The 16396-nt window shown below is 49.2% G+C and overlaps 1 protein-coding gene across 6 annotated transcripts in view; it reads right to left on the reverse strand.

Moving 5' to 3' along the window:
- Positions 1-3023: 3023 nt before the first annotated feature.
- Positions 3024-16396, reverse strand: part of ABTB3 (ankyrin repeat and BTB domain containing 3) — a 298372-nt gene continuing 284999 nt past the window's right edge. For all 6 annotated transcript variants that reach the window (XM_025882175.2, XM_073900343.1, XM_073900341.1 and 3 more), the window contains 3 exons: positions 14304-14372; positions 12368-12481; positions 3024-5200 (listed from right to left, as the gene is read on the reverse strand). In XM_025882175.2, the coding sequence (XP_025737960.1) occupies positions 4991-5200; positions 12368-12481; positions 14304-14372 (393 nt within the window). In that variant the 3' untranslated portion in view covers positions 3024-4990. The remainder of the gene's footprint in view (positions 5201-12367; positions 12482-14303; positions 14373-16396) is intronic.

Genomic DNA, 16396 nt, shown 5'->3' on the forward strand with positions numbered 1-16396 from the left:
ATATTCGGAGCTAAACTTGGAGGCATGTCCTTTCATAGGGCACTCATTACCCCACTGCCTCATCAGTAATGGGAACTAATGTGCAACGTGATTGCTGAGTGCGAGTTCTATTTTCTCCTACCAAGCAGGAAGTTTAAAATCTGCTGGGTTATTTTTAAAGAGGGTGAAAAAATAGGCATCTTATCAGCTTCCCAGTGGTCATGTCCAAGGCACATGCTGTTTTACCCAAGGCATTGGCCAGGTTGGGAGGGACACAGGTGATGTGAAGTTTCACCAGGAGGATTTCTCAGTGGAGGGGTGGGGGAGGGGTGGGGGATGAGTGTCCACATACTCAAGTGGCAGGAATGGACGAGGGCTAGCTGCCACTTTGTTGAGGACAGTGGTCCTGGCATTTTCTGGAGTTGACAATTGGTGTTTTCTTCCCCTGGGGATTTGTGGCTACCTGCCTCCTCTTCAGCCATGGTCCCCAGCCCTGGACTGAGTCGAACCAGTGAGTCTGTTCCTGCTCGGTCATTTGCGGGGCCTTGGACTCGCGTCAAATGGGTCACAAATGTGAGTCTCACGTTCCCAAGTAGATGAGGAGTTAGGGAGAGCGAATCCCTGCAACTCTAATATTTAGCAAATATAGTGATAATGTGAAAGCATTTTTAGTACTTATATTTAGTATTTATGAAATATTTACAGTACTTATGTGAAGAAAAATCTAGTTGAACTTGGCTTCCATTGACTTAAACATTTCTTGATCACTGACTTTGTGTGAGGCACCATGCTAGGAACTAGGATTGCAATAGAGCTGTTTTTGGAGAATTTCTCCACATTCCCTGGAACAAGTAGCACAACCCTAGAGATCACAAACCACCCTGGGAATGGCTGCAGTAGAAAGTTCTAGAAATGAAGGACAGCTGATGGGCACTGAGGAGGGCACTTGAGGTAATGAACACTCAGTGTTATATGCAACTGATGAATCCCTAAATTCTACCTCTGAAACTAATAATACACTATGTGTTAACTAAATTGAATTTAAATAAAAATAATCAAAAAAAGGAAATGAAGGACAGAATTGTTAACCCTCCCTTCCTTGTGTGAATCATCAGGTTCTCCTTCCCTCTGCTTGGTCTTACAAGTTTGGAAGTGCCTTTCTCTGCTACTATGTAGGAGGGCCTGCACAAAATATCTTGCTTAATCTTCTCAATGATGCTATTAACTAGTTATATTTACACCAATTGTTCAGAAGAGAAAAATGAAAACTGGATTTTGTGAGTGATTTGTCCAATGTCTCAGGGCTAGTCAGGGGCTGTACTGGCTCGGATATGTGAACGTTTCCAGACCTGCTTGCAGCCCGAAGCTTGGCAATGGCTGTGCATCTCCCTGAGGTGAACCCTCAAGCCAAGAAGCCCAGGAAACCGTCTTGCAGGATGTCTGGTCAGGCCAGTTGGAAAGGGAGCTAGAATGGTGGGATGTGGATCTGCGCCCATTCGTCTGTGACTCAAGCTAGCGACTGTCAAGTGAGGGGCAGAGGGAGTGAGCGTGGAATTTGAAGACAATAGGGAACCCAGGACTAGTGAAATAAAAGATTTTCTCCAACGGCTGTGTGGGATCCTTACCCTTTATCCACCCTGCCTGAACACGGTGCAGTAACAGATGAGGTGGGATGAAACAAGGCCCAGTTGGACTAACACTTCTGGCCTGGGGCTTCACAGGGAAAAACAACGCAGGCCACAGAACCAGAATCACAGGACTAAAGAATCTCAGGGGCAGAGAAGATCTCAGAAGCCCCTCCATCCAACCGGACCCTGAGGGGTGGCTACACTGTCTTCTAGCTTCTGCCTCCTGTGATGGGAGCTCACACCTTGATCGCCATTTTGGGTGGACTTCTCCTTCTTTTGGGAAGCATGGATGACATTTAAATATGGTATATACAAGACCAACTGCACATGGGCATTTTGGGGGCCGCAGAAGCCAAGTAGGGGCCTTTGTGTTTATTCAGGTGGCTGCATGCACACCCTCCTTCCAGTTCCTCCTAGCTGTGGAAGGGGTGGAGGGTGCTTTGTGGCAGGCAGGTGGGCTCAGCCTTCTCCCCCCAAGCTGTTTAGGGCCTCAGATGCTACAGGCTTCACTAAGGACCGAATGACAAAGCCTCCCGTCAGAGAAGTAAAAGGCAAATGCAGTAGCATATACTTGATCTTTGCAAAAGGAATAAATCAAATGGTGTACTCACCCTGAGGCCACACAGAGGGTGATGCACAGTCAAAAATAAAACGACCTTCTGTTCTCCAGGCCTGACTCAGAGTTCTGGCCCCCAGAATTTCTTAAAGAACACAAGGAAGGAATTTCTTAAAGAAACAGAGCTTGCCTGCTAAGCAGGGCCCAGGGGCTGGTGAGGTCAGCCGTTTACCGGGCCTCCCTGGCCCAGGCCTCCTTGCCCTGGCTTCCTGTAGGCCTTGTGGGTGAGCCAGCGGATATCAATCTTCACCCAGACCCGGGCTGGGCCAGAGCAGACCAGGTGGGGCCTTGGTTTGACCTCAGTGATGAGGATACCCAAGAAGAGAGCTGCTTGTCCCTCTGTGGCCCCCCCGCCACCCCAGAATGCTGCCACCATCACAAACATCAAGTCAGGCTGGCCCTTGGTGGGAGACACGCCATGTGGGGAGAACTTCTTTTTCTCCATCTTCCCACTCCCCAGAAAGCTTCCTTAGGGCACACAAGTGACAGCCAGAGCTAAACGCTCTGCAGGCTGATTAGCTGCATTAGGCCAGTGGCCGGGGTGGTGGCGCCTGTAAGTCCTCCAAGGGGGGCACCCACAGGTGTATGCAGACTCGGGGGACTCGAGCCTGCACACCAACCTCTGCTTGACAGAGCAGACAGGTGGCGGCCCACTGCCAACGACACGAGCCCCTGTCTTTCACCTGGTGTCTTCATTTTCCTTGACTCTTTCTGCAGGGCCACATTTTCCAGTCTTTCAACTGAATGAAGTTCTCAGGCCCCACCTGCCGGGAAAGAGCTCACTTGTACCACACACATGATGCGCGGCTTGGGAAAATCATTTAATGACAGAGAAAGCACACACCAAACTATAACAGAAGCGCGTCGGGAGTTGCCCCTGTACAACTCGGAGGCCAGAGGCCCCAAACTAGCATAGGACATTCGCGGGGAAGTCAGTCATGATGAAGGGAACATCATATAGCATTTCTGAGAACACAGAGGAGGAAGGAGGCAGCGATGACTCACACACGGGCTGTGTATCTTCTGGAACGTGGCCTCCGCTGCAGGCAGTTTCTCTCTCCCCCCACCCACCCCCTCCTTCTTCATCTGATGGTAGGACCTGGGGAGGTTTGCAAATGACCAAGTAAGAGAGAGGCCTCGTAGATCCAAATCACTTGAGGGCCAATGTTGTAGGCAGACGCGGCCCAGGCGCTCCACGGGTCACACCCATGTAACTTGGCATGAGTCCTCTGGACGGTGGCTCAGGGAGCAAGTATGATGGGTGACAGCAGCTTCTCTAGAGTCTAGGGTCTGTGCACGACTTCGCAAAGGCATGCTAGGAAAGAGGTTTACCCATGAGACTTTGCCAACCCCAAAGGCTAAAAGTCATTCTCGTTTCTAACTAGGTTTCAAATTAACGGACAAGAAATAAAAAGAAAGGCAGCAACTCAAAAATTACTTGGAATATTGTGGCACTTCACCAATCTCTTTTGCTTATAATATATGGCAGAGCAAAACGGAACCCTGTCGATATAAACTTTCATTATAGATAACCCTATAACTGTACACTCTCGGAATACAGAAAGAATCCTTCCTATCGTACATGTCTCATCTTTAAAAATAATCTAACATAGTCATATTCTCTGGCTAGTAACAAACTATTAACATCTTCTGAGAATACAGAGAAAACTTTGGGATTAACAGTAAATCCTCTGGCGTGCGCCCTCCCCACCCCCCATCAGCATCATCTATGAACGCATTTCTGCAAAAGCATCCCAGAATCATTGTTAAAGGAAAGGAATATGTTCTAGTTTTCACCAAATGGATTTTTAGCAAGAAGTGATGGAACATTTTTTACCTTGGCAAAAATGAAGCACAAACATAACATTTCACTGGTTCGGGCCCATGCAAATGCATGTTTTGTTATGTGGGGGGTGTTTTATTCTCACCCCGAAATCACGATTAGCATGCACATTGTTTTCAACTATCAAGTTAGAGATAATTATTGGCAGTGCACCTCTCTGTGTAACCATGATCACTAAGGCAAGATTATTATTTTACCTTGTATAGAATATCAGCAATATCTTGTCAGATGCATGTTTATATAGTATAGACCTGCAACTTACTGTTTTTTTTTTTAAAAACAAAAACAAAAACAAAACTCAAAACACAGATCCCTAAACACAATTCAATTGAAAATGAACTGTTAAGCTTTTAGAAATAGATTTTAAACTACAAGGCTGCCCTGTTTTTTTGTTTTGTTATGAATATTTTAAAAAGTTCCCACCCCTAAAAATTTGCCAAATTATTTCTTCGCTCTTGGTAACAGTCTCGCAAATTTGCTACCATGGCTGACTCTCCCTGAACTGCAGTGACGAAGGTCCTTCATGGGAACACGATGCTCGTCAGGGTCAGACCAGTTACGTTCTCTGGCTCTCAACCGGCAACCCAGACGACCTTTAGTCCTCAATCCATCCATTGGACGGTGGTCCCGGCGACGGGTGTTGGACCGCCCCAGGGGTGCTTTCCGATGGGCTTGGCTTGGCTGCCCCATGTTGACCTTCGCGCGCTGGACCCCACTGCCATCTGACTGGTGGCATGTCCTTTGTTTTTCAACAGGAACGCACGGGAGCTGAAATTGCTTATTCGAGAGAAGCTGAGGCAGTGGAGACAGCTCCTTGGCCTAGCCAAAAACAGATGCCAGGTGAACTTGGTATGTGTTTGTGTGAAGCCAATGCAGCAGCAGGATCTGGAAAGTCCCCGGGAACTGTTCCCTGCTCTGGACGTTTCATACGACAGAACCTTTGGAAGAGGACAAGTGGATTGACTGAATCCTGATGGCCAACGTCCTCTGTAAGTCCTGGAGCACATCCTGGCCTGTCCCTTCGCCATTTTTGTCATAGAGGAGCTGCTTGAAGGCTTCGTTTTCAATGAGGACCATCATGTTTTTGAGAAAGTAGCCTTCACAGTATGCGGAGAGCTCTGTGACTCCAAGGAACTGTGGAGAGAGACAGGAAGCAGGAGGAGGTTATGGTTCTGAAATGCACCTGGCTGCCTGCATACCTAATAATGGAGAACAGCCGTGAAGGTAGACTGACGACAACAACAGCCCTGATTCTCTGCCCTTTGCTCTGTATTCGCCTAGGCGGCTGGGGCTCATTTCTCCCTGGCGTGGCCCTGTGACTTCCTCAGGCCAACAGCAGGGGGCAGCAGTGAGAGCCGCCAATCCTGAGCTAGCTTTAAGGGGCCAGGTGTGGACTTCGCGCTCTTGCTCAGAACCCGGGCTCTGCAGCAGAACAGGCCCAGGCGAGCCTGCTTGGAGGGTGAGCGGCTCCAGGAAACTGAGAGGAGACAGTGACAGAGCCCAGCCAGGGTCACCAGAGCCAAGCACAGCGGACCAGCCAACTGATTTCAGAAGCAAGGCCCATGGAGACCAGAAGAAACTTCCAGCTCTCCTGTCGACTCACGGGGCTGAAAAGTGCTTACTGGTTTAACCCCTGGGTTTTGCGTTTCTTTGTTGTACTGTAGCTAACCCGCACATGAATGGAGTTGCAGACACAGCTCTAAGCTCTTCGAGTACTAACCCATTTGACTCTCACAGCAAACCCGAGTGGGCATGGACTACCTATGCCCTGGATTTAGGGCGGTGGCTTCTCAACCAGCGGTGATTTTGCCTCCCAGGGGACATCTGGAAAAGCCTGGAGGCCGTCTGGTTGTCACAACTGGGTGGTGGTGGTGATGTATGTACTATCGGCATCTAATGGGTGGAAGCCAGGGATGCTGCTAAAGCTCTCACGATGCACAGGACAGCCCCTGCCGCAGAGGATCCTGCAGCTCAAGCTGTCAGTGCCGAGGTTGAGAAAGTGATCTAGAGACGGGGTTCCTCACAGACTAAGCCAGTGGGGAAGGGATTATGTTGACCTAGCTCAGGGGCCAAGCCAAGGGCTTGGCACATGGCAGACACTTAGTCTTTGTTGAATGTACGAGTGAACAGTTAACTAACAGAGTAATGGACTCACAGTGAACATTTCCCGAGAGCTTACAATATGCCAGGCACCTCGCAAGGCACTTCGCGTGCATCATCTCATTTAATCTTCAACTTTCCTGGAGGCAGGCGTACTACCACCTCCAATTTACAGACGAGGAAACAGATAAGAGAGTAACCTACAAAAGAAATCATGCAGTGCATCCAGGGCAGAACCAGGAATGGAACCCTGGCAATTCAAGTCCTTAAGGCTGTGCGCTTAACCACCAAGACATTGCCTCCAGCCTGACACCATTACTCAGAGGCCGGGTGTTTAGCCGCATGCGTGTGCCTGGTGGAGGGACTCATGTTTGAGGCACAGAAGTAAATGTGGATATGTCGGTTGGCTGTCTTCAGACCTTTTCTACAGTTTCCAAAGCTTGTAAGTCTATCACAATGAACTGGATGCTCAGAAGTTGTTAAGAGCTCCTTGAGATGACATCCTGCTACTTTATTTAGATGAATTATCTAAATCATCTAAATGCTGAATCATCCTTCTGAACTCCCTAATAACCTGTCCTTTAAACTAGAGATTCACTTTAAGTTGGCAGATGTGGAATGGTGCAGTGATAATGAGGCAGTGCCAACAGGGTTTCAGTGGAATGAGCTGGAACACTCGGATTCAAGTGAGGGCTCCCCTACCTTCCTGAATATGTGACCAGGGCTGGGTGACTTGGCCCCTAGCTTAGGTTCATCATTTTCAAAATGAGAATTAGGACACCAGCATCCCGAATCTTGTTGGGATGATTTATGGCATGATTTTGTCATCTGTCACACTTAGGAGAGGCAGAGCTAAGGGAGGGGCCTCTGGGATCTTTTCTTTCTTCCTTCCTTCCTTCCTTCCTTCCTTCCTTCCTTCCTTCCTTCCTTCCTTCCTTCCTTCCTTCCTTCCTTCCTGATTTACGACTTTAGCTATCAGGTGTTGGGCAAGTATATAATCTCTCTTTGCCTCAAAATTCCTATCTGTAAAATGGGGATAATGATAATACCTACTTAATAGTCTGTTGTTGAGATTGAATGAGATAATGCAAGGAGTGTCAGAGTAACGGTCAACTGTAGTCACACTCACTGCTAGTTGTCATTGCAAATGTAAACTATTACTCTCCTTCTCACCAACTGGTATCCAGTGACCCACATGGACAAAGTACGTGGTCAGGCTGGGAGAAAGGGAACTGACTGTATCTACAGAACCTAGCCCAGGGGCGCCTGGGTGGCTCAGTTGGTTGAGCATCTGACTCTTGGTTTTGGCTCAGGTCATGATCTCACGGTCGTGGGACTGAGCCCCACATCAGGCTCCGTGCTCAGTGGGAATCTGCTTAAAGATTCTCCCCCTTTGCCCCTTCCCCCCCACAATAAATAAAAATACATCTAAAAAAAAAGAACCTAGCCCAGCTAACTGGCCCTTAGAAGGACCAAGCCTGTAACCATGAACTCACTGACACCATGTGCTAATTCACTGAGCCAAAGGCAACTCTGTGTATAAAAACCATGTGCAACCTTGTGCAAATCAAATCACTTTCTGTGCCTCAGTTTCCCCAGTTATAAAATGAAAGGAATGAACCAGAGGCACCAGGTAATTATGAGGTCTCTGAGAGATTCAGAAGATGTGGTGAGGTTTATCAGGTGAGAGGGCTTGTTACCACCCAATGTTCATACTGGGGCTGGGAGAGATCTTAGGAATGCTTTCATTCTTTCAACATGAACCCTGCTCTTAGAGTCATAGAGTAAAAGCCCTCACTGTACAGGCAGGGAAACTGAGGCTCAGAGTTGCCTATCTTTGATTCTGTGGACACAGAGAGCATCCCCCTTTACCACACCTGGCCATTCACTTTGTATATGAATGTCACTCAGCATAAGGTAGTGTAAGTGGAGAACAGTAAGTGTAAATGGAGAACAATAAATACTTACATTTATATTTGGTGATATTTATTCAATGGTGACTATACATCAGACCCTTGACTACCTCCACACAGCTAATTACTGACAGAACTGGGGTGGGAACTCTCATCTCCTGGACCAATGGTTGACAAATTGAGGGCCTGTGGGCAAAATCTGGCCCACTAACTGCTTTGGTAAATAAAGTTTTATTGGAACACAACCACATCCATCGTTTCCATATCATCTATGGCTGCTTTTGTGTGACTACGGCAGAGTTGAGGAGGTATAACAGTGACCGTATGGCCTGTGTGGAAATATCTACCTGGTCTTCCACAGAGAAATTTGCTGACCTCTATCCCTAGACGATAATTTCTCAAGGGCAGAGACTATGTCTTACTAATTTATTATATTCTGATGAATACAGTTCCTGGTAAATAGTGGGTGCTCAATGAACACTAATGAATCCCCTGGTTTCCAAATCTGTGTTCTTTCTAGCACAGTGCACTGTTGAGCTTACTGCACTAGCTTAGATTCAATTTGATGAACCAGCCTATTCTTTTTCCCAGGTTGAAAGATAACTCGAAAGGGCCATCAGAAGCTCCAGGCACCCCCCCTTTTTTTTTTAAGATTTTATTTATTTGTCAGAGAGGGAACACAAGCAGGGGAAGTGGGAGAGGGAGAAGCAGGCTTCCCGTGGAGCAGGGAGCCTGATGCGGGGCTCGATCCCAGGACCCTGCGATCATGACCTGAGCCAAAGGCAGACGCTTAACAACTGAGCCACCCAGGTGCCCCTCCAGGGCCCCTTTTTCATGACTGAATAGTTTGGAACAGCTTTGCCGGGGGAAAACAAGATGGCTAAGCCATGCACTTATGGGATGGCCTTCTCATCTGTATAAAATTCCACAGCTGTCTCAGTTAGATGTCATATAGAGGTATTGTTGCCAAGGGCTTGTTGACATTTGGAGCATTGTTATTAGCGTGTAAATGCCTGTGTTTCCTGGGGTTCCAAACCAAGAGTTGGTTTCTTTCTTTTCCATCTTTCACTAAACTAGCCTCAATTTGCAGCACAATCTGCCAGGAATAGAACTCATGCAGCATGTGATCATCAGTGGTGGTGCGGTACCCAGAGCATGGGGGAAGCAGCGCAGAGAAAGGGCATGGGCTGGCTGGCTTTGCCCTGTCCCCCATGCAAGTATCATGAGGGGCCGACTTCTGCATTGGAAATACAGCAGGATGTGGCCTGGGGGCCGTGGCAGTGGCTGGAGTCTGTAAAAGGCAAAGCTCTGGCTGCAAAGGTGTATACGCCAAAGGGGCAGCTCCCTGCCAGAGGTATTCAAAGCCTGCAGCACACGTGTATTCCCAGCCTGGGCTCACACCGCATCCGGCTGCATTATTAAATACGAGAGCTACGGAAGCCGCTTGCCAAGGAGCCTGGAGTGATTAAAATGGATCGCTGTCAAGAGGACCGGCCACGGCAAAGCCACTGGTGGGTGCTGGGTTCACAGGGCACTTTGAAGGTCCATGGCCAGGGGAGGGGAAGAACTACAAGCAATAACCAGGCTCTCCTCTTGGGTAGAGAGCAGCCTCTGGATGCTTTCCTGCGAAGTCATCAGTTTAAGATTAAAAAAAATGTACTGTGTCCTGAGAAACCAGATTTTGGTAAAACCTTCACTTAACTAAAATACCTAGTGCATGTGCGTGCATGCGTGTGCGTGTGTGTGTGTAGGAAACAGCTTGCAGTTGTTGATTTACTGATGACCAATCAGAAAATCTTTTCTGAGTATCAACAATTATTGCACATATTTCAAACATTTATTAGGCCAGACAATAAACACAAGGTTAGGAACCTGTGCTTTGGAGTAAGACAAATCTAGACTTACACTTCTGGGTATATGCCCCAAAGAACTAAAAGCAGAGACTTGAACAGATATTTGTCTACTCCCCACCCCACCCCGGCGCCATGTTCATAGCAGCATTATCCACAGTAGCCAAAGAGTGGAAGCCATCTAAGTGTCCATTGACAGATGAATGGATAGACACAGTGTGGTCTCCCCATACAAGGAAATACTATACAGCTTTAAAAAGAAATGAAATGGGACGCCTGGGTGACTCAGTCCTTAGGTATCTGCCTTCGGCTCAGGTCAGGATCCCAAGGACGCGGGATCGAGTCCCATGTTGGGCTCCCTGCTCAGCGGGAAGCCTGCTTCTCCCTCTGCCTGCCGTTCCCCCTGCTTGTGCTCTCTCTCAAATAAATAAATAAAATCTTAAAAAAAAAAAGAAATGAAATTCTGACACATGCTACAGCATGGATGAACCTTGAGAGCACTGTGCTAATGGAAATAAGCCAGTCACAAAGGGCCAATACTCCATGATTTCACTTACATCAGGTCCCGAGGGGAGTCAAATTCATAGAGATATAAGGTTAAGTGGTGGTTGCAGGGGCTGAGGGGAGTGGGAAATGGGGACTTAGTGTTCTGTAGGTACAGAGTTTCCGTGTGGGAAGATGGAAAGCTCTGGAGACGGAGGGTGGTGATGGTTGTATAGCAGTGTGAATGTGCTGAATGCCCCTCAAATGTACACTTAATAAATGGTTAAAATGCTAAATTTCATGTTATGTGCATTTACTACAATAAAAAAAAATCCCCAGAGCTGTGTGACCTTAAGCAAGTTACTTCACCTCTCTGTGCTTCAGTCTCCTTATTATGACATGGGACTGATGATAGTGTTTACCTAAAAGGGTTGCAGGGAGGGTTAAAAAGGAAGATGTGTCAAGGCTCTTAGCACAGGCGACTGCATGCTAAAAGGGCCTCTTGAGTGTTGGCGTAAGAGAGAAAACATCTCAAAGGCAGCCTGAGTTTTCCCCAAAAGTGAGAGCGTAATTCATGTCAGTTGTCACTCTACAGCCCTGCGGATGTGGGTGACGTGTCCTGCGCTCCAGGACACAGAACAAGACTTTTTTGTTTTAATTCCTACTCACAACTCATTTCATTGTTTCTTCTAGCAAATGCTAATGTGTCTGTCCTGAGCACATGGGACCAAATGAAATGGCACCTGGACAAAGTATTTGAATTCTCTTGGTTCCAGTACCCCCACAGGTGACATGAATTGGATGAGGTCAGTGGTCCCCCAACACTGGAGTCAAGACTGGCCTTAGGGCAGAAGTCACAACAGGGACCCCAGGAGCTTGTTAAAAATATAGATTCCTGGGGCGCCTGGCTGGCTCAGTCTGTTAAGTGCCCAACTCTTGATTTCAGCTCAGGTCATGATTTCTTGGTTGTGAGATCAAGCCCCACATCGGGCTCTGCATTCAGCTTGGAGTCTGCTTCAGATTCTCTCTGCCTCTCCCTCTCCCCCTCCCCGCCCCCGCTCATGTGCTCTCTCACTCTAAAATAAATACATCTTTAAAAAAATATATACAGATTCCTGAGCCCCACTGCAGAGACCGTTGGGGGGTAGGGGCTAAAGATTCTGGACTCTCCCCAGGTGATTCTGATTAGGTGTTGGGTCCACCTGACCAGGAGGACCCCTTGGGGGTCTCCAGGGCTGTTCTCAGCCTTGGCCATATCTGAAATCACCTGGAAGCTCTGGAAAATACCTTTTCCCAAGCTCCACCCCCAGAGGCAGATTTAATTGGTCTTTGATAGGCCCCAGGCATAGGGATTTTAAGTGAGTGCCCAGGTGATTCTCCTGTGTAGTCAGTTCTAGAACGGTGTGGTGCTCATACTTGAGCATGCACCAGAGTCACCTGGAGGGCTTGCAAAGCCATAGATGGTGGGCCTCTCCCCCAGAGTTTCTGGTTCAGGGGGTCTGGGATGGGGCTCTAGAATATACATTTCTAACAAGTTCTCCGAAGAGGCTGATGTTTCTGGATTGGAGAACACACCTGGAGAGCCACTATTCCAGAAACTTGTTACTCAAGGTGTGGCTTAGACCAGCAGCAGAGGCTTCACCTGGGAGCTTGTTAGAAACGCAGACCAGGGTCCACCTGGGGGTTTGCTGAGTCAGGGTCTGCGATGTGATTCAAGTGCACATTTGCATTCGAGAAGCACTGTTTTGGAAACAACTCTGCTTTTGAAACTTTCTGCTCTCACTGTATTCTGGAGGGGCGAGATGAAGGGCAAGGCATCTTTTCTAGAGTGGGAGGCCGAGGGGGGAGGAATGCAGGCAGCTCAGCCTGGAGTGGGCAGGCCAGCGTCAGCTCTCTGCCCCGAGCCACTTCGGTCCCCGGCGCATGCTCCGGGCAGCCCGGGCAGGATTGATTACCTTGGCGTGATTGTAAATATCCACACAGTTGTCAGTGTTAATGCTCTTTGCGCAGATGATCTCACAGTGTCGCTGCAAAGCCTCCAGCTGGAAAAATTTAGCGGCAGACAGAAGCTAAAAATCATAAGAAGAGTCTGTTAGAGGTTGGGAGGTGGAAATAAAGGGAGGACAATGGGGAAAATCCTCATTTTTCCACAGAGATGTCCCAAGGAGAAGGGCTGGGAGCAGAGGTGTGGGTCTGTCACTTTAAAGCACAAAGGAAACCCTAGAAACTGAGACACAGGGATAGAACTCTGTTGCCGAGGAAGATGGCCGAGGGGAGGGGGCTGAAGGGAACCAGGTTCACGGCTATTCTAGAGGGAGGTCAAGCGAAAATGCTTACAGTTGCCGTGTCCAGAAATAAGGAAGTAAGGGTGAACGCCCTTAGTTAGCAAGATGGACATGGATGCGGCTCACTCCTTCTGTTCAACCGGGTGTGCCCACAAAGGTCACCTTGGAGAAGCCTCCCGGACCATGCCACCTCGGGTCACTTCCCTCCGTCACTGTCCGGCTTCCTTACCCGGCCTCAGTCGCCCTCCAAGCCCTTCTCCCAGCAGACATGATGTCATGCTGTCGCCCTCAGAGAGCCCGAGAGGGCAGGGGTCTCTGTCCCTTTGCATACTGCCGTGGCGGCCCCTGAGAGGTCAAAGGGACTGACTTTGTGAGGAAAGGGTGGGGTGGGGGTGGGGGCAGGGGGAGCTGCTTTTTGGTGACAAGCCCTTCTGCATTATTTATGTGATTTACACGTGCGTTTGTTATTTCGATTTTAAAATAAAAACAAACGTGACAAAAGAGCCCACATCCTCAGATGGTAGCTTGGTCTGCAGGTGGAGAAGTGTCAGAGGCAGGGTCCAGAGAAACGAGAGAGGAACTGTGGGGGGGTGGTGGTGGGGGGGAGACGATGACCATGGAAGGGTTTGCGGAGTCCGAAGGGAAGGATCAATGGGCCACCCAGTGAATACACAGCCCTTACGGCACTCCCCAGGTGCCAGGCACCGTTCTAGGCACCTTATTATATAATCTTACAATCTTAAAAACCCAATGAGGTAGATCTTGTTATTCCCATTTCCAGGTGAGGAAACTGAGGCTCAGAGCGGTTAAATAATGCCCAAGATCACACAGCTCAGACGGGGAAGAGCCTGGATCAAAACCCCGATTGGCCCAGAGTCTGTGTGTTTTCATCACTGTGTGGGGTTATCTTTTGAAGGACCGACAGTGCTCTGACACCTCTAATCAGCCAGGCACCCTGGACTTTGGACACCTGAATGGGATCTTGGCTCCTTTGCTCGGGATTACCAGAGTGATTTTGGCTTCTGGTAGGAAAACCGACAAGGGCTCCACTTTGAGGAAGGGGCAGGGACTCTTGGCCTTGGGCAGAAGGGAGCAGAAACAAGGCCCCTGGACTCAGAAGGGGAGGGCAGTCTTGACGGAGAGGTAGGCAGCAGGTAGGGGGGAGCCAAGGGGCCTTGGGAAGAAGGGAGAGTCATCCTGAGCCCTTATAATCGGCTCCCGGCATCTGCATCAATGGACACACTGTGATTTAAGGAATGTTTTCCGATGCTAGAAGTCACCAAGGATAGCTCCTAATGTTTGCGCCCCAGCTGTGCCTAGAGCTAGAGCTGGCCTCAGCCTCCTCAGTAAACTTACCTTACCCTGCCCCAAAGCCAATTAATGTTGGATTTTGCAGAGTTGCTATTGCAAGTACACCAAGCATCCTGGTTTTCCAGGAAGGGGCTCTGCTGAGAAGCCCTCGGGAGGCCCAAGGAAGCAGGCAGGACCCCAAGGTCTGCACCCAAGTGAAAACCCAACACAGGTCCCCCGCAGACACTGCCAACACATGCCAGTGCCCTGAGTTTACAGAGATGTCACCCACCCAACAGCACAACAGATGCCTTACCTCCATTATCTCATTGTTTTTAATGAGCAGTGACTCTGGACCACCATAGTAGAGATACTGCATGACCAGCTGGAAGAAAGGACACAGAGGGCAGAGCGTCAGTCTGGGGTCAGCACACAGACACAATCCTCTTACAGCTGGGCAGTTTGTGCGTCCCTCTAGAACATCTGCTCTTGCTGGATCGCTGCCTTATGGGAGAAGTTCCACTTAGGACACATTTCCTAGTTGGATAGTTTTCCTTATTGCATGCTGCCATTTGTCTCCCTGTGGTTCTGCTGGGTTCCAGGTGCACCCCCAGCTCTGCTCTCCATCTAGAGATGGCAATCAGAGCTCTCCCCTCCCACCTCCCACCCCATCCGGCTGCCCCCAAAACACTCGGCTTGAAGAGCCTGCACCAGCGGCTGATCCCTGATCCCTTCCGGGAGCATGGCCAGGTTTGACTAGAAAATTCTTACTTAAATCCCAGAGAGAGACTCTGGGCTACCACGGGACCACCTGATCCGGGATGAAGCTGTCAGGGGTCGGGGGTTTCAACGTCTCGTTGATGGTGTGAGCAGTTCGAGCCAGGCTGCGCTCTGTTCACGTGATTCAGGAGGCCTGAATGGTGTGCCAAGTCCCAGAGCTTTGCCAACTGATGTCCCTTTAGGATGTGCAGAACTGGCCGTCACCACTTCCCATGAAACTGTTAATTTTTTAGGTGGTGCGTAGGCTTTCCAAGTGGGCATGGTCTTCTCCACCATCGTCCGCTGCCTGTCTTACGACACACGGACTCCCTGTCTGGCCCCACGGCAGCTGTGCTGGGAACATCTGTAGACTGGCTACATCCCATCTTTGGGCACTTGCAAAATGAGGCACTGGGGCTGGGCCATGCGCTACGGTCCCTGCAGGCTCCAGTGGTCTGTGACCACCATAGGGGCAGTGGTGAAGGGCAAGGACCCTGCACTCGGGCTGCCTCAGTTTCCAATCAGGCTCTGCCACTTAAACACTGGGTGACCTGAATTAGGTTAGGCTCTCTGTGCCCCAGTTTCATCACCTGTAAAGTGGGGCTAACATTACATACCTCATGTGATGAGGATTACATGACATGGAACAGGCCTAGCAAGGGCCTGGCACGTGGCAAGAACCCAGTAAATGTTAGCTCTTTGATTTTTCTGAGGTGGAAACATCTTTCTCCAGCAGCGCCTCTGCTGTGTTTTCCACTCAGGTCACTCGAGGCCCTTTGTGACCAATCTCAATCTACCTTTTGCATGTGTGTTTACAAGTAGTAGTTTTCTTAAAAAATATGTTGTTTACAGTTTCACTGAGCTGTATTTCACATAATGCAAACTGCGTCTGTTTGAAGTGCCCAGGCCACTGGTTTTAGTGGATTCATGATGTCGTGCGACTGTCCCACTGTCTAATTTTAGAACATTTCCAACACCTCCAGGAGAAACCCAGTGCCCATTACCAACCATTCCCATTTCCTCCTGGGCCAGTCCTGACACCCATGGTGGATGTGCCCGCTCCAGACATTTCACACGAGTGGAATCCTATAACAGGTGCTCTTTGGTCTGGTTGCATCCCATTTTCAAGGTTCGCCCTCGCTGTCACAGATCTCTCCTTTATTTTTATTTCTGAACAACGTACCACATTTTGTGTATCCCTTCATCAGCCTGGGGACATTTGGACTGTTCCCAATTTTTTTGCTGTTAGGAATCCCGCGGCTATGGATCAATGTACTTTTTCCCATCTCATCTGCCACTCTGCCCTTTTCTCTCCTCCTAATCACGACAGCATCTACCTTTTATACTCTGACCACTCCCAACCACTTGCCTTTAACCGAACCTACCACCTCTTTCGGTCCCACGCTTTTGCCCAAGCTGTTCCCTCTGCCCGGATTCTCCATCTGTTGAACTCGGCCCCCTCGTTTGGGATCTAGCTCAGTGGTCACATCGCTGAAACCTTCTCAGATCTGCTAGCTGCAACCCCAGGCTGGGTGCCACCTCATCTAGGACTGTAGCGTGACTTCCCACTAGAGCTCGAGGGCACCGGCGGGGCTGCCCATCTCTGCGTTCCCGCGCCTGGCACAGTGCCTGCGCTCAGCAAGCGCACTT

Source organism: Callorhinus ursinus, unplaced genomic scaffold (genome assembly GCF_003265705.2).
Source record: "Callorhinus ursinus isolate GAN/ISIS: 27379988/994484 unplaced genomic scaffold, GSC_fseal_2.0 scaffold14, whole genome shotgun sequence".
NCBI lineage: Eukaryota > Metazoa > Chordata > Mammalia > Carnivora > Otariidae > Callorhinus > Callorhinus ursinus.